Here is a 16,655-nt window from a genome sequence, read left to right on the forward strand (position 1 = left end):
TTTTTCAGGCGGGGGAAACACCGAAGCTCATTTTCACTGAGGGGCGGTGGGTGGGGGGAGTGGGAGAGGGGTGAAGATGGCTTTTTATTAACACAGAAAAGCAAGCCAGCCTAATTCATTAAGTGCAAGAGCTCTTCATCTCTGATATCACCTCCTAAATTGTGTTTACTTGTTCAGTTCCTCACAAGGAACAGGAGAAGAGGAGAACGGCATTCCTGTGGAGCCACCTCCTCCACTCGCCGCAGAAATCTGTGTGCCCCCCCCCCCACCCCCCCGGCCTCATCCACAAGTGGGCACATGTGAGGGCAATTACTCTAAGTGGATGTGTTTGGCTACTTGTCATGCTAAATTACACAAGTTTCTGAATTATGGGCTATTTCCATACTTTTTCCCCCTTCCCTCTGCCTCACCTCTTAAATGGGTCTATCCTGACGCTGCAAAACAAGAGCTGGCACCTTCGCTAATCGCTGTGGTGATGTGTATAAATGCACATGGAAGCATTTTGGCGTTTTACCTGCATCACAATAAAAGTCGTAACGTTTGGGCTGAGGTTAAACGGCCACATATGCGTTCTTTTTTTGTGCAGAGAGCTGCCAGACTCCAGGCTTTTACGACTGAGCACTTTCACTTTTAGATTAAGCATTAAGAGCCCTCAAATCCCACAGGTATGAGCTAGCATTCTGGATTTCTAGTCCTCCTTTGGTTTCCATGGCAAACTCCAAAACAGGTCACAATCCAAGCAAGGGGGGGGGGCACACTTTTACACCCACCCACCCACACGTACACTCAGACATACTAAACGCAAACTCCTTCTTAATCAAGAAACACACTCTTACCGACACGCGAACACAACACAATGGATTTGAGCACTAGTGTAAGACTCAGACACACAGAGGGACCCTTTCCCAGGTAATTCATTCTGTAATCATGCCCCACTTGTGCTCTACTGATTACACCTCACTTAGAATGGAGCAGTGGCAGTAACTGAACAAACTGCCCCTCTCCAAAGGGTGCAATTCCCTCTCTCTCACTCGTCCCTTCCGTTATCCTCTGTCACATCCTCCCTCCTCTCCCTCTCGCTCTCTCTACCCTGTCGTCTTTGTCAATTCTCCTCATCTCTTTGTCTCTATTTCTCTCTCTCATTGTCATTCTCTCTCTCTCTCTCACACACACACTCACTCACCTCTCTGTCATTCTGGCTTTCTCCTTCTCTGTCTCCCGGGGCACTTAAGTGTGACCCACTGAGTGGGTTGGGAGCTCAGGTAAATCACTATTCTGAGTAAAAAAAAAAAAAAAAAGAGAAAGCACATCCACGTTCATCTCCCTCCCCGTCGATCGAAAGTGGCCCCCACTTCTAATAACTCATGCTGGAAGTGCCCGGACGGCAGCGGGCCCACAAATCACACCCCCAATTAATATCCTCCCGCTCAGGCCAGCGCAAGCTTTTTACAGCTCTCCCGCTTTATAGCTTTAACATTGATCACCGTTCCTCAACAACAAAAAAACGCAGGCGTATTTATCACGCCCGAGCGTTGCGGAGCTGCTGATGGAAACGTCCATCTACCGCAGAGCGCGGAGAAGAGTTCACCGGCGCAAGTTGGCAGAGCTATTCACACATAATTACGCCGCGAATTCCATTTACATTTGACTTGCTTTCGGTATCAACAGGTCCTAGTCGGCACCTCAGTGAAGGAGAGAAAACTGGTGCTGTGAATTTGAGTGATTTAAATGTGTCGAGTGGTTGAACTTAAATAAAATGTGCTACATCAACATGATCCCTGCCAAAAAAAGCAAACTTGAAGGCAGCAAGTGTGTTGATGGAACATATTTTATTTGTGTGCAACCACTTGGTTCCAATCATCAACTCATTTTTTTTCTAGTGTCAAGAAGTGAGAGAAACAAAACAGCAACAAACAACAGTAACTGTTTCTCCAATTCAACTACCCAATAAACCTCTCCTACTCTGCTAGTGAACACAAACGGGGAACTGATCAGACGTGTAACATCTGTAACAGTTTTCAGATGAGTTTCATTCAGCTGGGGCCAGAAAACACTAAGAAGTTTCTGCTTATGTTTAGGCTGATGTAGCCATCTGTAACAAAGCCTTTTATACTGCACTTCTTGCTGCAAATCTTAAACTTCCTGAGATATATTTAATTTTCAGTTTAATCCAAAAAAAAGAGTAAAAACAGATATTATTCACAAAAAATTAGGAGAAATCAAAAGAATTATGTTTTGATCTTGTTAAATTTGACAGATATCCTAGTGATTATCTATGTGAACTGATTATATTAGAGGGCAAGCCTCTGAATGGTTACAGTCTCAGCCCAGTGTAAGACTGCCATGAGGTTAAATATATATATATTTTAATAATAGCAATTGTCTCTTAAATTTGTTCTTAAAAAAGGAATTTAAGATGAATAACAACATCTTAACTTATTTCTTCAGTATGAGGTTAAGAAAAAAATGAAGACACTGTGAATCTGGCCTGTGGTTCTTAAGCTGACAGTAAGTGTGAATTCTAGGGGTAAAAAAAGAAAGAAAGAGAGAAAGGAAGGCTTGATTTTTCCATTAGACTCCGGAGAGGGCATGCGATGCGGACTGGGTCGCAGGCCCCTGGAGCAGGTTCTTTAATCCGTCAGGGAGATTTTAATAGGAGTGGATGAGGAATTTATTCAGATCTGAAGGAAAGGTTAGTGGTGGCAGGCAGCTGATCACAGCCGATTAGAGAAGGCCGACGAACGAGACGGAGGCTGTGGGTGCTTTTCTGCAGGAAGCAGCTCCGTTCCTGCTGTCCTGGCATCAGTTCCAGTTTGCTCAGGCCGAGACGCGGGTCATTCCAGCACAAAACTTGGCTGGTCTCAGATCAGCGTGAAAAGACAACACTGGCCTCCGGCACAGCAAAGTAGAGATTGGAGGCTAGTAGGGGAGCGAGGCAGCATCCAGTATGGCTGTGGCACAAGCTGCACTGATGATTTGACAGGGCTGCTGATGGGTTTACCCCACGCACAGCAGGACAACGGAGCGGTTCCAAAGAGCTGCTTTGTTAGCTGTCACTCACGGGCTCTGTTTGAGACGACGTGGACACCAGGAAGACAGGGTGGTCTGGCATCGGCTGGGCGACTTAGCGGCCGTTAACGCCTTCTGCCAACCCTTGACCGTCCGCCCACTTCAGCCTTTTAATCTACTTTTCTCTTATAATAATGTGACACCTACTGATGTTGCTTACACTTGCAGTGTGAGGAACAAGATCTAACAAGTCAAAATTCATCCTTTTCATTATTCATTTTATTAGTGTCAGTAAGTCATTTTAAAAAGAAAAATGTAATCAAAGATATCAGTAATAAAAGTCACATAAGGCCTAATGCACTGCCACTATGGCCTGAGGGTCACCAAGCTGCCTTGCCATCAGCACCCAGAGTCCGAGAGAGCACAACTGGCTGTGCTCTATCCACTCATCTTTCTTAAAGCTAATGGCTTTGCATGTATCGTATGCATGAGACATGTTAAGTACTTGCCCTCCTAGTGTCGGGAGCATTGCTAATACTAAGGGGAGCTAGTGGGTCAACTGGCAGTGCTTGGGAGTAAAGTGGAAAGATACAAATTATATAAAAACAAAAAATACAAAACCCCTCAATGCTGTTGTTTAATCATAGCTACAATTTTTGAAAATCTTTAATAAAGTTTTATATAATATTTGTTTGTGTATTTTGATCATTTTCCTTACGTTAGTTCAAGTTAATTCACATTTCCACACACTGCAACCAGAGTTAGGCAACTATCTAAAACTGTCTAAACTATTGTAAAATTTGCACGCATTCGTTTTACGATCGGATTTGACCGTATGAAACTTTGATGAATGAGGGCCAGTGCCTCTGGATTTAAGCATTTCAGGCTGCAGGCCTGAAGATGCAGGCTCGAGTGTACAGCCGTTCTGGAGAAATCTGATTACAGCACAGGCCCTGTCTTCATTCGAATCAAGATTCAGCACGAGAGCAAGAAGCAAGCGCCGTTGTGACGAGGAGGGGAAAAAAAGATAAGGGCTGCTGGCTGTATGGAAGGCTCGTTCACCAAGGCGCTGTTTATCTAGCGTGACTGACTCATCTCACAGAGCAGAGAGCAGACTTCAGTCTCACACACCAGCTCATTAGCCATAGTCAGAAACGCAGAGACAAACACACTAGGATGCACATATGCCCACACATACACACAAACATATAAACGCATATATTACATATGCAGTACACTACAGTGCAGCCAGATAATCCTCTGTATAGGGGGTGGGCAACATGAAGGCTGTGATAGGATACTATTGCAGTAAATTACGTTACAGTAAGCTTCTCTGAGCAGATTGTGGACATCATGTAAAGACTTATAGAACAATTCACACACAATACTCGCTATGTTTGCATCCAAATAATTCTTTAAAAATGTTCATTTTTTAAAAACTGTGTGGATGTAGAGTAGGGAAACAAAAATCTGTAATATTTAATGAATGTTAGCAACTTTTTTGTTCAACTTATGCAAAACCTTTGCGCATCCCAGGTCATAATTGTTGTTACAGACCCACTGTCTCACCGGTGATCCACTGTAAGCATTTAGCAATGGCCCTTAAACCTGCTGACATGAGGAGGACTTCTTGGAGAATTTTTTAATTTTCATGCATTGTTTAAAATGGTAGTCTATTGCAGGATGCTTTGTAATGTTTTTATAAGCAGGTTTATGAGCTCATTCACAGCACAGTTTTGATCCGCATATTATTGGTTTGTATAATCAGATTAAAAGATGTGTGACTTTAATTCCTCATTTAGGCATTTGCATGTTTAAAAAGTTGTAAGAGTAAAGAGTAAATAGAAATCAACTGTTATCAAAAGGTGGCTGTCAGCTGTAATTAATAAATAATCATGCACATGTTTATGTAATTAAGACTAATAAAATGGCTATTTTTACTTTCTTAACGCTGTTCAATAACAGCAAATTACATTTTTTAAAATTACGTTTTTAAAAAAGTATTTGCTGTTATGAATAGTGCAAAGATGTAATGTGCATTTCTGTATTTTCACCTGTTTTTGAAAAGCAGAAAAATAAATATGTGCAATACCTGGCTGTGAAAATATCTACTATTTTATAAACAGGTTATTTTCATATTTTTCTGACATATTGTTTGTACTTGTTTTCATCTTATTAAGGAACATCAGAAATTGAATATCATGAAATCCATCTTGAAGCGGCATAAATCTAATTCATAATATACACTTTAAATACAATACAACATTTTAAAAAATCTGATAAGGAATTGGAATAGACAGAAGAGAACGAGTATATATATAAACGATCAGCCATAACATTAGCATCCGTCAAATGGGGGGAAATGGTATGCAGCAGGTAAACAATCAATCAGTCTTGTTGATGTGCACTGCATATCTACCAAAAGTGCTCCAAGAAAGGATACTTAGTGAACCAGCGACAGGATCATGAGCACCTAAAGCTCACCGATGTGATGGAGGCCAGAACTCATACCTTACAGAACTTAAAGGATCTGCTGCTACTGTCTTGGTGGCATATGTCACAGATATCACACCTTCAGAGGTCTCGTGGAGTCCAGGCGGCACAAGGGGGTGCTACACAAGGGGGTGCTACACAAGGAGGTGCTACACACTAGTAGGCAGGTGGTATTAATGTTATGGCTGGTCAGCATATATATACATAAACAGGCCTTTATAGCTGGAGTTATGTACTCTTTGAAATGAAACATGCAGTCAGTCTGTGTTTTAGAAATATCTTCAGATATACTCAGAAAAGCATACTGTGATGTGATGCAACTGATTCTCTCATATATCAACCCAAAGATACCCCAAAATGGCACGTCTGCCACTATGTCGCCGCTTCCCTGCATCTTCCTTAAAAAAACACTCAAATGCTCATGCCAAGTACGCCAGCGTTTCTAAAGCTACAGCTCAACGGTTGCATTTTAGTGCACGAACGTGAAGAGTAGTGTTTATGTGTCCATCCTGCCCGGCCACAGTGTAAACAATGGTGACACAAGGAGAGCGTAGGAGAATGCTCCAGGAAGGAAACATGGCCACAGTCTATTCATGCTGAGCAGAATGGAAAGCCATACGGCGCTCTTAATACAGGCTTCCTGTGCGAACCGTTTTCCATGGCCCTGGGGTTGTTTTTCAGGGTTTACGTACTTGGAGTTGTAGAGAAAAAAGAAAACCTCCGGGAGTTTTTCCACTATTGTTAAAAGGAGTTTACGTTTCCTGAAAGCAGTGTGTTTGCACGTGTGAGACTCACAGGCGATGCGGACGTGGGCCTTGCGGCTCTTGGTGGTGCCGGCCGAGCTCCAGGCTACGCACTGGCACCAGAAGTCCTCCAGGCCGAAGAGTTCCTCCACCTGCTGCCGAGTTATCTCAATGCTGGCCTCTCTCACCACCAGCCCTGAGGAAGGGAGAGACAGACCGAGAAAGAGAGAGAGACAGAGAGAGACTATATTACTACATAATTCAAAATATCAACACACAGCAGTGTAAAAGGTTTGAATAGGACTTTTCTGTGAAAATAAAGTAGCTGCAAAGCATGACTGCGAGTCACTAAATCAACATTTGTCAGTGTAGCTTCTGCTTGTGTTTCGAAAACCAGCCCACTGACCAGATGGTCCAGGGTGAGCAAGTTGGCCTCACCATTCATGCAAAAAGTTGAGCCTGAATAAATAAGCAGGGGACTCTAGAAACAAAAAGGCCAGTTGCTTGTTTAATCTCAAAATGAAGCCTCTTAAAGCCTCTTAAAGCATGTAATAAAAGCGCTGGCGTGCAATACGCCCTCAGAAACGGACGCCGCACCTATAACTAACACCATTCTTTACATTCGTTCTCAGGAAAACACAGACATGTTGCATCAACCCCATAATCGGCTTACGCCTCAACTGTAGCAGTGTGCGAGGAGGCAAACCGGGAAAACAAGATGAGTTACCACAGCCCAGAAATATCATATGACGGCGCCTCATCCATCCATCATTACCATCGCACATTACGTGCGCATTATTCCGCCATGACGCAGTCTTCATAACGCAGGCCAGGGCGGCAGGGCTGAGAGTCGGGCTGCGATTTCGCCGTTCCGCCGCGGCTCTGGCGCGGATCGAATGCCAGGATGATTGAGCTGTCCAGGGCCTTTGGAGGCGGATTTGGGGGCCGTCATGGCAGCCAGAATCCTGTTTGCTAACCCCTCTGATTATTGTTCATCTGGGCCCTGCAGTCTCCAAACAAATGAAGGCGGCCCACGGCCGGACCCCCTCGGCCCCCAGATTAGCCGGGCTGGGGAGGGGCTGTGGCGTTGGTCCCGCGCTCATTTCTTCCTTTCTCATCCCTTCATCCCTCTGTAGGCTCATTTATTATAGCGAGGATTAGAGCGGTGGAGGTGTGCGAGCTGGGGGCTCGGAGGATGAGGGCTGGTATCACTAAACGAATCAGGGAACGCTGAGTATTGTATCATATCATCTCTCTCGCGCGCACGCACACGCGCACTCTCTTTCTAAATAGAGGTGGGAGAGGACCACTCTACGCAGCTGTCGTTCGCTAGCAGAGGATGGAATTACTCCTACCACTGCACTGTGTTTTTCCATGAGCACTGAAGGAGCTTGGTGTGAGTGTATGTGTCTGTGTGTGTGAGAGTGAAAGTGAGTGAATATGAAAAAAACAAACAAAAAAAACCTTAATGTTCATACAGTATCTGGAGTTCCCAGAGAAGATCAGCCCCCAAACCTGTGCTCTTCTTCCAACATCTTCAATAACTGCACTGACCAACAGCACGTCGTTTTTTCAGCACAACCTTTTACTGGATTTATGCATGCTGAAATAAATAGCCTAACTCAACTTAACTTAACAAGCACCTAAGCAAACATACATTCATTTGGTAAAAAGTAATATGAATGTCTTAGCAGAAGAACACAGGTTGGTGTCAGATTCTCCCTCGATGCTCCCTGCCATCACATGGATGTGCTCAAATCCACCAACAGCAGCAGCAGCAGGTCACAAACAATAGTACATGTATGGAATTTGTCCATTTATTGGAATTAATGATCCTCAACCCCTTTCCTGGAGAACTACCTTCCAGCAGGTTTCAACTCCAACCCAAATCTAACACGCCCCTTTCAGCCAATCAAGCACTTCTGAAGGCAGTAGTACCTCAAGTACCTCACTGTTAAAAGCATAAAGTCCTTTTTCAATTTAAAACTGTGTAGGAACCTCTTAAGGGGCTCTGAGGTTCTAAAAATCCATAAGGGTGAATCAGGGCTGGATCCAAAGTCTGCAGAAAGGTAGTTCTCTTGGAGCAAGGTTTCAGGCCACTTAATATTTAAATAACCATGAATTACTGAATGATTTCCACATGCAATTCAGTCTGGTTTCATGGTATGTTTACCATGTCCAGCAGAAAAAAAATGTACACAAAAAGTTTGCCACTTCTTTTATGTGGTGTGCATGTTATTGATTATGCAATTATAACTGATCATCAGTTAACAGACAATTTGGGTCAACACTGTCCAAGCTAAATCTAACATATATCATGCCACAGAAAAGACAGATTCCTGAGGTTGAAAAGGTTTACAAAGTCATTCAAAAGACTCTAGGTCTCAAACGAACTACAATCAGTGGTCATTCCCTGGAGTGGACGCCCTACCGAAATCTCTGCAGGAACCAGGCACAAAATCATCCAGGACCTGGCAAAGAACCCAAGAACAACCTCCAAAGAACTCCAGACATCTCTTGCCTCAGCTAAGGTCAATGTTCATGTTCAAATACAAGGCAAGAATGGGAACCATGGCAGAAAAGCTAGATGGCAACATCTGCTAACGGAGAGGAATAGAAATTCTTATTTCAAGTTTCCCAAGAAACTTTTAGATTATCCTTTCGAGCTCAGGAACAATGTGTTACGCACAGATGAATAGAAATTTAGATAGAATTTATCACATGTGGGAAATATAAGCCCAGACCAAAGCACATACAGACATTAATGCCAATATTTTTTAAAATATGTTAAATACTACGTCCTGATATTGTATAAAAACAAGTTAGACTGTGTGTGTGTGTATGTGTGTGTGTCGCTGCCTGTGTGTGAGTGTGTCAGAGTGCCCAATGAGCCCCGGAGGGCTTCCAGGCACATGTACTGATTGACTTGCAGAGCCAGAGACAGCAGCCTGAGAAATAAAGCCAGAATAATCCTCCATGCAAATGACGCTTCCTCTCCTCTCCCCCATTAGCCTTCCCTCTCCACTCGTTTGCTCCTCTCACTCCATCCTCAAAGCTCTCTCTCTGTGTCCCTGCCCCTGCAGTGGCTCCTGGGGGGGGGAGGTGGGTATGGGTACTCTGGGAGTTTATTTCTCTGTGTTTGCTGTCTTTAGTGGATGGGCTGGTGGATGGGCGGAGTTTCAGGTTCAGCGGCTTTCTGCACCCGCTGCACGGCAGCTTAGCGCTCATGCAGTATTTAAAGAGGATGCTGGGAGGCTGCGAGAGGAGGAGGCGAGCTGCCAATCAGGTGTTTAGAGGTCTTTAGGCTTCATCTCGCCTGTAAAACATTAGATCTGGGGCTGTGTGGAAGTTTACTGTGTATGTGTGTGTGTCTAAGAGAGAGAGAGAGAGAGAGAGAGAGAGAGATGTTGCTACACTGCCAAAAAATCAATAAAAAAGAAGTGATAAAAAAGGAATATTCTTACTGGACAGAAAGTACACATTATTCTGCTTAGAGAGATGCTGTCAGTTTTATCATCGTCGACCCTGAAGCACTGCTTTAGGTGTACGGGCTGGCTAGTATGCCAGCGCGCTTGGGAATGGTCGGAGGTAGAAAGTAACAAGTTCTTGCTGAACTTACTGCCATTGATGGTACTGGTTTTGGGTCAATATCAACACAAAGTGTTGGGCTGGATATTGGAGGTAAAACAGAATCAGTGCAACGCATTTCGGTGACAAATTCAGCCTGAAACAGCACACACTCAGATGTGTGTTTCATCCTGTGGGGTAGTGGAGAGTTTGTGTAGTTTGAGCATTAGGGGTGGAGGAAAAATTAAATCCATGGACGTGGATGATTCTGAATCGATTCACAAATGTCAAGAATTGATTTTGTAAATGTTAATTGATAATGTAATGTTGATCGAACACAAAATACACCATGGCTCTGGTTGGCAGCAACTACAACCAAAAGGACCGCTGAGCAAGCGGTGGCAAAGCTTCCACCCAACTCTCAAAAGGGCGAAGCGAATTACAAACCCTATCACTACTTTCACTGCCAAGAATTTGTGTCTGCATTCTGTGGTTGACAACCAGGGCTTTCATGCTGTGTTGCGTGCTTTGGAGCTACAGCTGGAGATGAAGATTTACTGACACAGCGAAGTCATGAGAGCTCCATCTACCAACCTAGAGAGGACTTGTGCTCTCTCGGGCTCAGGCTGCTGATGACAAAGCTTTCATTTTTAAAGTAGTCAATCCTCCCAGGAGTCACTGAATCACTCCAAGAGTGAGACATAAATTAGCCCAGAAAGTGACAAAAAACTCAAGAACAACTTCTAAAGAACTACAGCATTCATGACACAAAAAAGTCCTGGCCAAGAACAGGATCTATGGCAAAAAAGCTAGATCCAATCTAACCAAGACTACTATAAATGTCAAAAAGCTCAATTTTAAATTCATGCCTATAACACAGAGATTATCCTAAGGAACAGGAACTCTGACATGGCCCTGTTATGCTAAAAAATGCACCTCATACTAGCTGTGAAGCAAGATTTTGTTTGAGACTGATCAGGACCTGATACAGATCAGTATCCCTATCAGATTGGACAGTTTCAGTACTGGTTTCAGACATTACTCAAAGTTTGTGCCATACATGTTGAGTTATTTTAAGTTGATATAGTTCAGTAATATAATTCATATTAAGAAACTTGCCTACTTGCCTACAGATTGACGCAAAGAAAAACCGTGGTTGGCACGTTCTGTTTAAAAGCTTGCACTCCGAAACAAACTGTAGAGCACCAGCTGACTCCTGCAAACACTATGGTACATGTATATTTATGACATTTGGCTAATGCTCTTTATTCAGCGTCTTCTATTTAAACTGTGTTACTCAGGTAGCCGAATAGAGTAGTGTAAAGATTTTTGCCCAAGGCCTTTTACTAGTGTAGAGCGGTGTGCTTATCCCGTGGAGAAAGTGACCTCTACTCTGTTACAGGGAGGCCAATGTTGTTGCCCACTACACTACACCAACCACATCATCACTTGCACTGGACATGGCCAACAAAATGCTGGTAGGAAAGAAGGTTGGGGAGGTCAACCATATCATCTTACAATAATGCAGTGCTTAATATAAACCTTGCATTGTGAGATCCTGTTAGCTAATTCAATTTGATAAGTTCAAATTCAAGGTCAGCTAATGGGTTAGCTTAGGTAGCCTTGAGGTAAACTTGAGCATTTAGGTCTTTGTTTAGGGTGTATATTAAAAAAAAAAATAATAATAATTATTATTATTATTATTATTATTAATGTAGTAAAACATTATTAAGGGTTTTACTTGAATTTCAGGGAAACTGTCAGTACAGCAGCAGTACTTACATTTAGTGGAGATTTTAAAGGTAAAGCTGCACGTGTCCTCCGCATTTTACCCATCTGTGGTAGTGAACACACACACACATACTAGTGAAGTATGGGCAGTGAGCACACACACACACACACAGACCAGTGGGCAGCCAACTCCAGCGCCCGGGGAGCAGAGACGGTGAAGGGCCTTGCTCAAGGGCCCAGCGATGGCAGCCGGACCCAGACCCACAACCCTGTCATCAATAGCTCTACTATACTAATCCAGGTACATGAGGCCTCAATTTCTAAGTTTTATAAATGTTGTGTATCAGTACAAGTTAATTACATATATATATATATATATATATATATATATATATATATATATATATAGAGAGAGAGAGAGAGAGAGAGAGAATATATGAAAAAAATATCAATGCATCCCTAATTTCCAGCATTCTTTCCAGCCCTAGTTTTCACATTACTCTTCACAAAGTAGCTTTTCACAGATGATCGCTACCCCAACAAAGTATTTACTTGACATGCCTCTGTTACACTTACAAATCTTAGGAACTAAAATGAAGTCACTTTATTTGAGACACTATTGTGCAAAGTGTTCATCTCCATATGTATGCACTGAAGGCCTAGCATCCACTATTCATGTATACAATCCTTAAAATTCCCATTCAAGCGATGACAATGCAGCCGCTCTCCACTCAGACGAAGCCGGGACATCAAAGCCTGACGGGGAAAACCGATGAAATGAGAGAAAAGCTGGATACAGCTCCACACAGTCACATACACACACTTTCACTCACACACACACACACACACACACACACATGCACATACACAAGTTAATTTGTGTCATTTTATCCAGTGAAAAGTAGAATCTAAACACGGCGTGGTGAACAGTCCTAAAAGACTTGTCACACCAGCGCTCTTTTATCCCGGGAGAGAGGGAATGTGTGGTGAACGAGAGAAAAGCGGATGGTCGGGTGGAGGGGGGATCACTTTCACAGAAAGAGCGCCCCCTCGCTCCTCCTCTCCCACCCTCTCTCAGGAGAAGCTAACTCCACCACTCACTGACATGTGACGTAATTGACCTTGTTTATGAACCGTTGTGACCATAAATTATTAAGACTTGTGATTCTCCCCACTGTGTTTTTCTTTCAGTGAGCAGAGGGGAAAAAAGAGAAAAACAGAAGGGAGAAAACATCTATGGGAAACAAAAGTGAGTACAGGGAGGCTTGGGGCAAGAACGGCTGCTGTGTTTGCCCTCTTACCTCTCCTTACATCATAAGTCTGGTTTGCATTTGAAATTACGCTATTATCTTGTATGTGTGTGTGTGTGTGCTCGGATCCATTAAGGCTAAACTCCACAAGACCTCTGAAGGTGTTCTTTGGTTCCTGGCACCAAGACGTCAGCAGCAGATCTGTTGAGTTGGGTTCCACCCATTCCTGAACATTTTTTGCAGTATGGCATTATCCTGCTGAAAGAGGCCATTAGGGAATACTGTTGCCATAATGGAGTGTGTTTGGTCTGCAGCAATGTTAAGGTAGCTGGAAAGTGTCAAATAACATCCACATGAATGCCAGGACCCAAGATTTTCCGGCAGAACATTGCCCAAAGCATTACACTGCCTCCGGCAATTGGAGCACTTTTGGTTGATACTGACCACTTGCACACCGGGAACACCCCACAAGCCCTGCCTGATGTTTTGGAGATGTCATGTAGCCATCACAAAGTGTCATTTGAATAATTAAATCACAATTACATTGTGTTGAAATTTCACAATGAATAGACCAATAGAAATATTCCAAAATAACTTGAATAACTTCCACTAATAGCTGCCATTTTAGAAATATGTACCACTGTCATAACTTTCCATATTCCAAGGCGACACTTAATGTAATAAGGCCTACATTTAGACATCGTTTTGTACATTTTCTATTAATGTACTTATTATTAAATCTTTAGACAATATAAACAGCAGTTATGTTCATAAGATTCAAAAATCCTTCATGACAACCAATCTTATCAGTTAGTTTTATTGATGCTGTTTGCGCTCCCCATTCACATCACTTGCTGGAGACTACAGTAAAAGGTTGTACCCACCCCAAAAATATGGAAATACTTCATTCAGCCTGGCAGAAGCTCAGCATGGTCACTGTCTGCTTTTCAGCTGGCAAATAGAATAAACAACATTGGCTGAAAGGATGAGCTGCACTTTAAAATTGCTCATCTAAACTGCACAGCAAAATTACACTCATCAGTAACCTGGGCTGCTTGCTCTTCTACGAGTATACGGATGTTTTTAAAGTAATAATTTTGTTTTGGTCTCCCGGCCACATGAAAACTGTGTTAGGGTCACTTAAAATAGTGAAAACGGAGCTTTAGAAAAAATCTCTCAGGAGAGGAGATTTCTTTAAAGTTTCATGTGGATGTAAAACACATGCAAATTGAAAACGCTGACTTCACATCCATGGCTATTGCTCTGTCGTGTGGTCAGCACAGGCGGGCAATGTGATGACACATGTTATAGCCCATTTAAAAATGATGTCACATTTAGCCTACCTGATCATACTGTCAGTACTTGAAGACACTGAACGACTACATGTTTCATTAGGCAGAGAGCAGCTGGTGAACTGGATGCAGTGCAGTGCGCTGTGGGAAATATTCAACATAAATCACTGAACTGTTTTTATGCTATCTTTTAAATGTATATTTTATGCAGATGTAACAGTTAAAGCAGAGATGCTGTAAGTAATAAAGGACACGGTCCCTGGTTGAAAAAAGAATAGAAGCTCTCGTAACGCTCAACATGGTCTGTTTACAGGCCCACCCTTCAGCAAAAAGCCAATCAGCTTGTTAAATACGCAGAGAGCTTGAGAAGTTCGATGAGCTAGTGGGGAAAGCCCATTCTTGCGGGAGTTTCTCATAAAATGAATGTAAACAAACATGGTGGCTGACAGCGAAACCATTGCTAAGCTAGTGGTGAAGGCTTTCTGCTCAGAAAAGGTCCAGAGAAAGAAAAGGATGTGGATGAAACACATGCTTTTAACAAGTTCTGTTCAGCTCGGCTCTCATTAGCTGAAAGTCTTTCATGCATGAGGTCGGAGTTGTTTTCCCGCAAGAGAATCAGCATCCACTTCACACTACAGGACACAGTCTTAAATATTAAACGTTTCATATTTCACGATTCACAATGGGGGCGGCCCTGGCTGCTCTGGGAGAAGATAGGAGGAGTAAAGATTGGATTATAGACACCACACCCTACAGGATAATCTGGGAAGATTGTCGGTTACGGCTCTTGCGATTTTCAGACATATAGACTCATAAGACAAAAATGTGAATGTAAAAATGTATTTGGGAATTAGGACATCACAATTTGCAATGTTGCATTTTTTGGAGAATCAGCCTACCTCCATTATTGTACTTGTCCTGGCATTTATTTGAGTGCAGGGCACAAGATCTGTGTCTGTGTCCTTTATAAAAGTCATTTTGATTTTTCCAAATATGATTTCCAAGACAGGGCCTGTGGTTTATGCTAAAAGCACTGTGCAAAAGGAGAAGTAATCATTTTTAATTTGTTAATGTGTTGAATGAATCGTGTCTAATATTTAATGTCAAATATTGAATTATATGACAGACTAATAACAGTGCTTTTTCCTTTCCTGATTAAGCCAATAATGGCAATTATTTTAATTCATATATGCAGCAAAGAAACCACAACATAACCATCAAAAAACCAACAATCAGCATCTCAAATGACGTGAATATGGATTTTTCAAGCCTGTTCCGATTCGTACATCGCTCAGCAGACAAACGATTCTGAAATGATTCTTCCATTCTTCCAACTTCTCTCCTATTTCTCTTCATTTCTAACTATAGGCCTATGGAGTGCTCTGCTGGAAATGGATACATTATTAACATGGCTGTCATCATTAGCTTTAGCTTCGTTATCGATCAGGGAGAGTCGGATGGGGGAGCCGGAGCAGTAAGGCGGAGGGGGGGAGGTAGAGAGGGGGAGGGAGGGCACCAGTCGCCCTCCCCAAATGAAGAGCCTGCTTCTCTTCCACGCTCCCTCTCATCTCTCAACCGGGGTGATGGCCTGTCCAGGGTGTGCATTACACCACTGTAACTACACATAATTAACTTAGGTTCATTTGTAGCGATCAATGGGCCGGCTCGCTGGAGATTAGCACCGGCAGCGCTTCAGTGTTGGGGAATGGGAGAAGGCGTGCGGCATGGATCGGTTGGCTTATTTGCCTAAGTGCAGGGGCCAGGGAGCCTTCAGGACGCATCTGAGTCAGCCCGGCTCTGACGTTCAAAAAGCACAGCGTGTCCAGTGGCTATTTATTGCTCGGACTCGATGTGTGGCGAGCAGAGGAATTAAACGTGACTTGAGATACTCTCTCTGCTGGAAACGTGCAGGCCGGGCTGGGCCGGGCCGTCATTTCGCTTACTCGCGCCGTTCGTACTTTACTCTTATTCTGAGTCGGAACTCTTGGTGCTTCCTGAAGTTGAGGCTAACCTGAATGATATCCGTCCAATTATTACCTCAAACGAGTCCAGTGACCTTAATCAGATGCGATTTTTGAACCCAGCGCTGATTCTAACGTGGATCAATGAGGGAACATTTGAGTAGGTGCTTCTCCTTCAAGCCACTCCATTGGCTTCCAAAAAAATCCATTTGCAGGGAGATAATGATGCCGAGTATAACCCCCACAGTAAGCAAAGGCTTTCTTTATTTATTTTCCAGGAGTAGAGGGGGGGGGGAGAGGTGGAGGAAGAGGAAGGAGGAGGACACGAGGCTGGAGCCTGGTGCCTGCTGCAGATAACACTCCAGCTCAGCCTGCTCCTGGCCTAAATGTCTGTTAATCTACTCCCTGACCCAATGGGGGGGAGCGAGAGGGGGGATAGAGAGAGGCGGAACGAGAGAGAAGGGAAGGGAAAAGAAGGGAAGGGAAGGGTGGAGGGCGAGTGTGGGCATCAGATCATGTTTCCGTCGGCTCGGATAGCTATTGACCAGGCCGGCCAGCCTCTATCTGCGGTTCTTTTCTGTCAATCAGGGGAAATTAGAGAGGAGTGGA

At 43.4% G+C, this 16,655-nt stretch overlaps 1 protein-coding gene across 2 annotated transcripts in view; it reads right to left on the reverse strand.

Moving 5' to 3' along the window:
* unc5cb (unc-5 netrin receptor Cb) overlaps positions 1-16,655 on the reverse strand; it is a 164,712-nt gene that overhangs the window by 77,502 nt on the left and 70,555 nt on the right. For both annotated transcript variants that reach the window (XM_072659307.1, XM_072659306.1), the window contains exon 3: positions 6,298-6,441. In XM_072659307.1, coding sequence (XP_072515408.1) covers positions 6,298-6,441 — 144 coding nt within the window. The remainder of the gene's footprint in view (positions 1-6,297; positions 6,442-16,655) is intronic.

This window comes from Salminus brasiliensis, chromosome 16 (assembly GCF_030463535.1).
Source record: "Salminus brasiliensis chromosome 16, fSalBra1.hap2, whole genome shotgun sequence".
Lineage (NCBI taxonomy): Eukaryota > Metazoa > Chordata > Actinopteri > Characiformes > Bryconidae > Salminus > Salminus brasiliensis.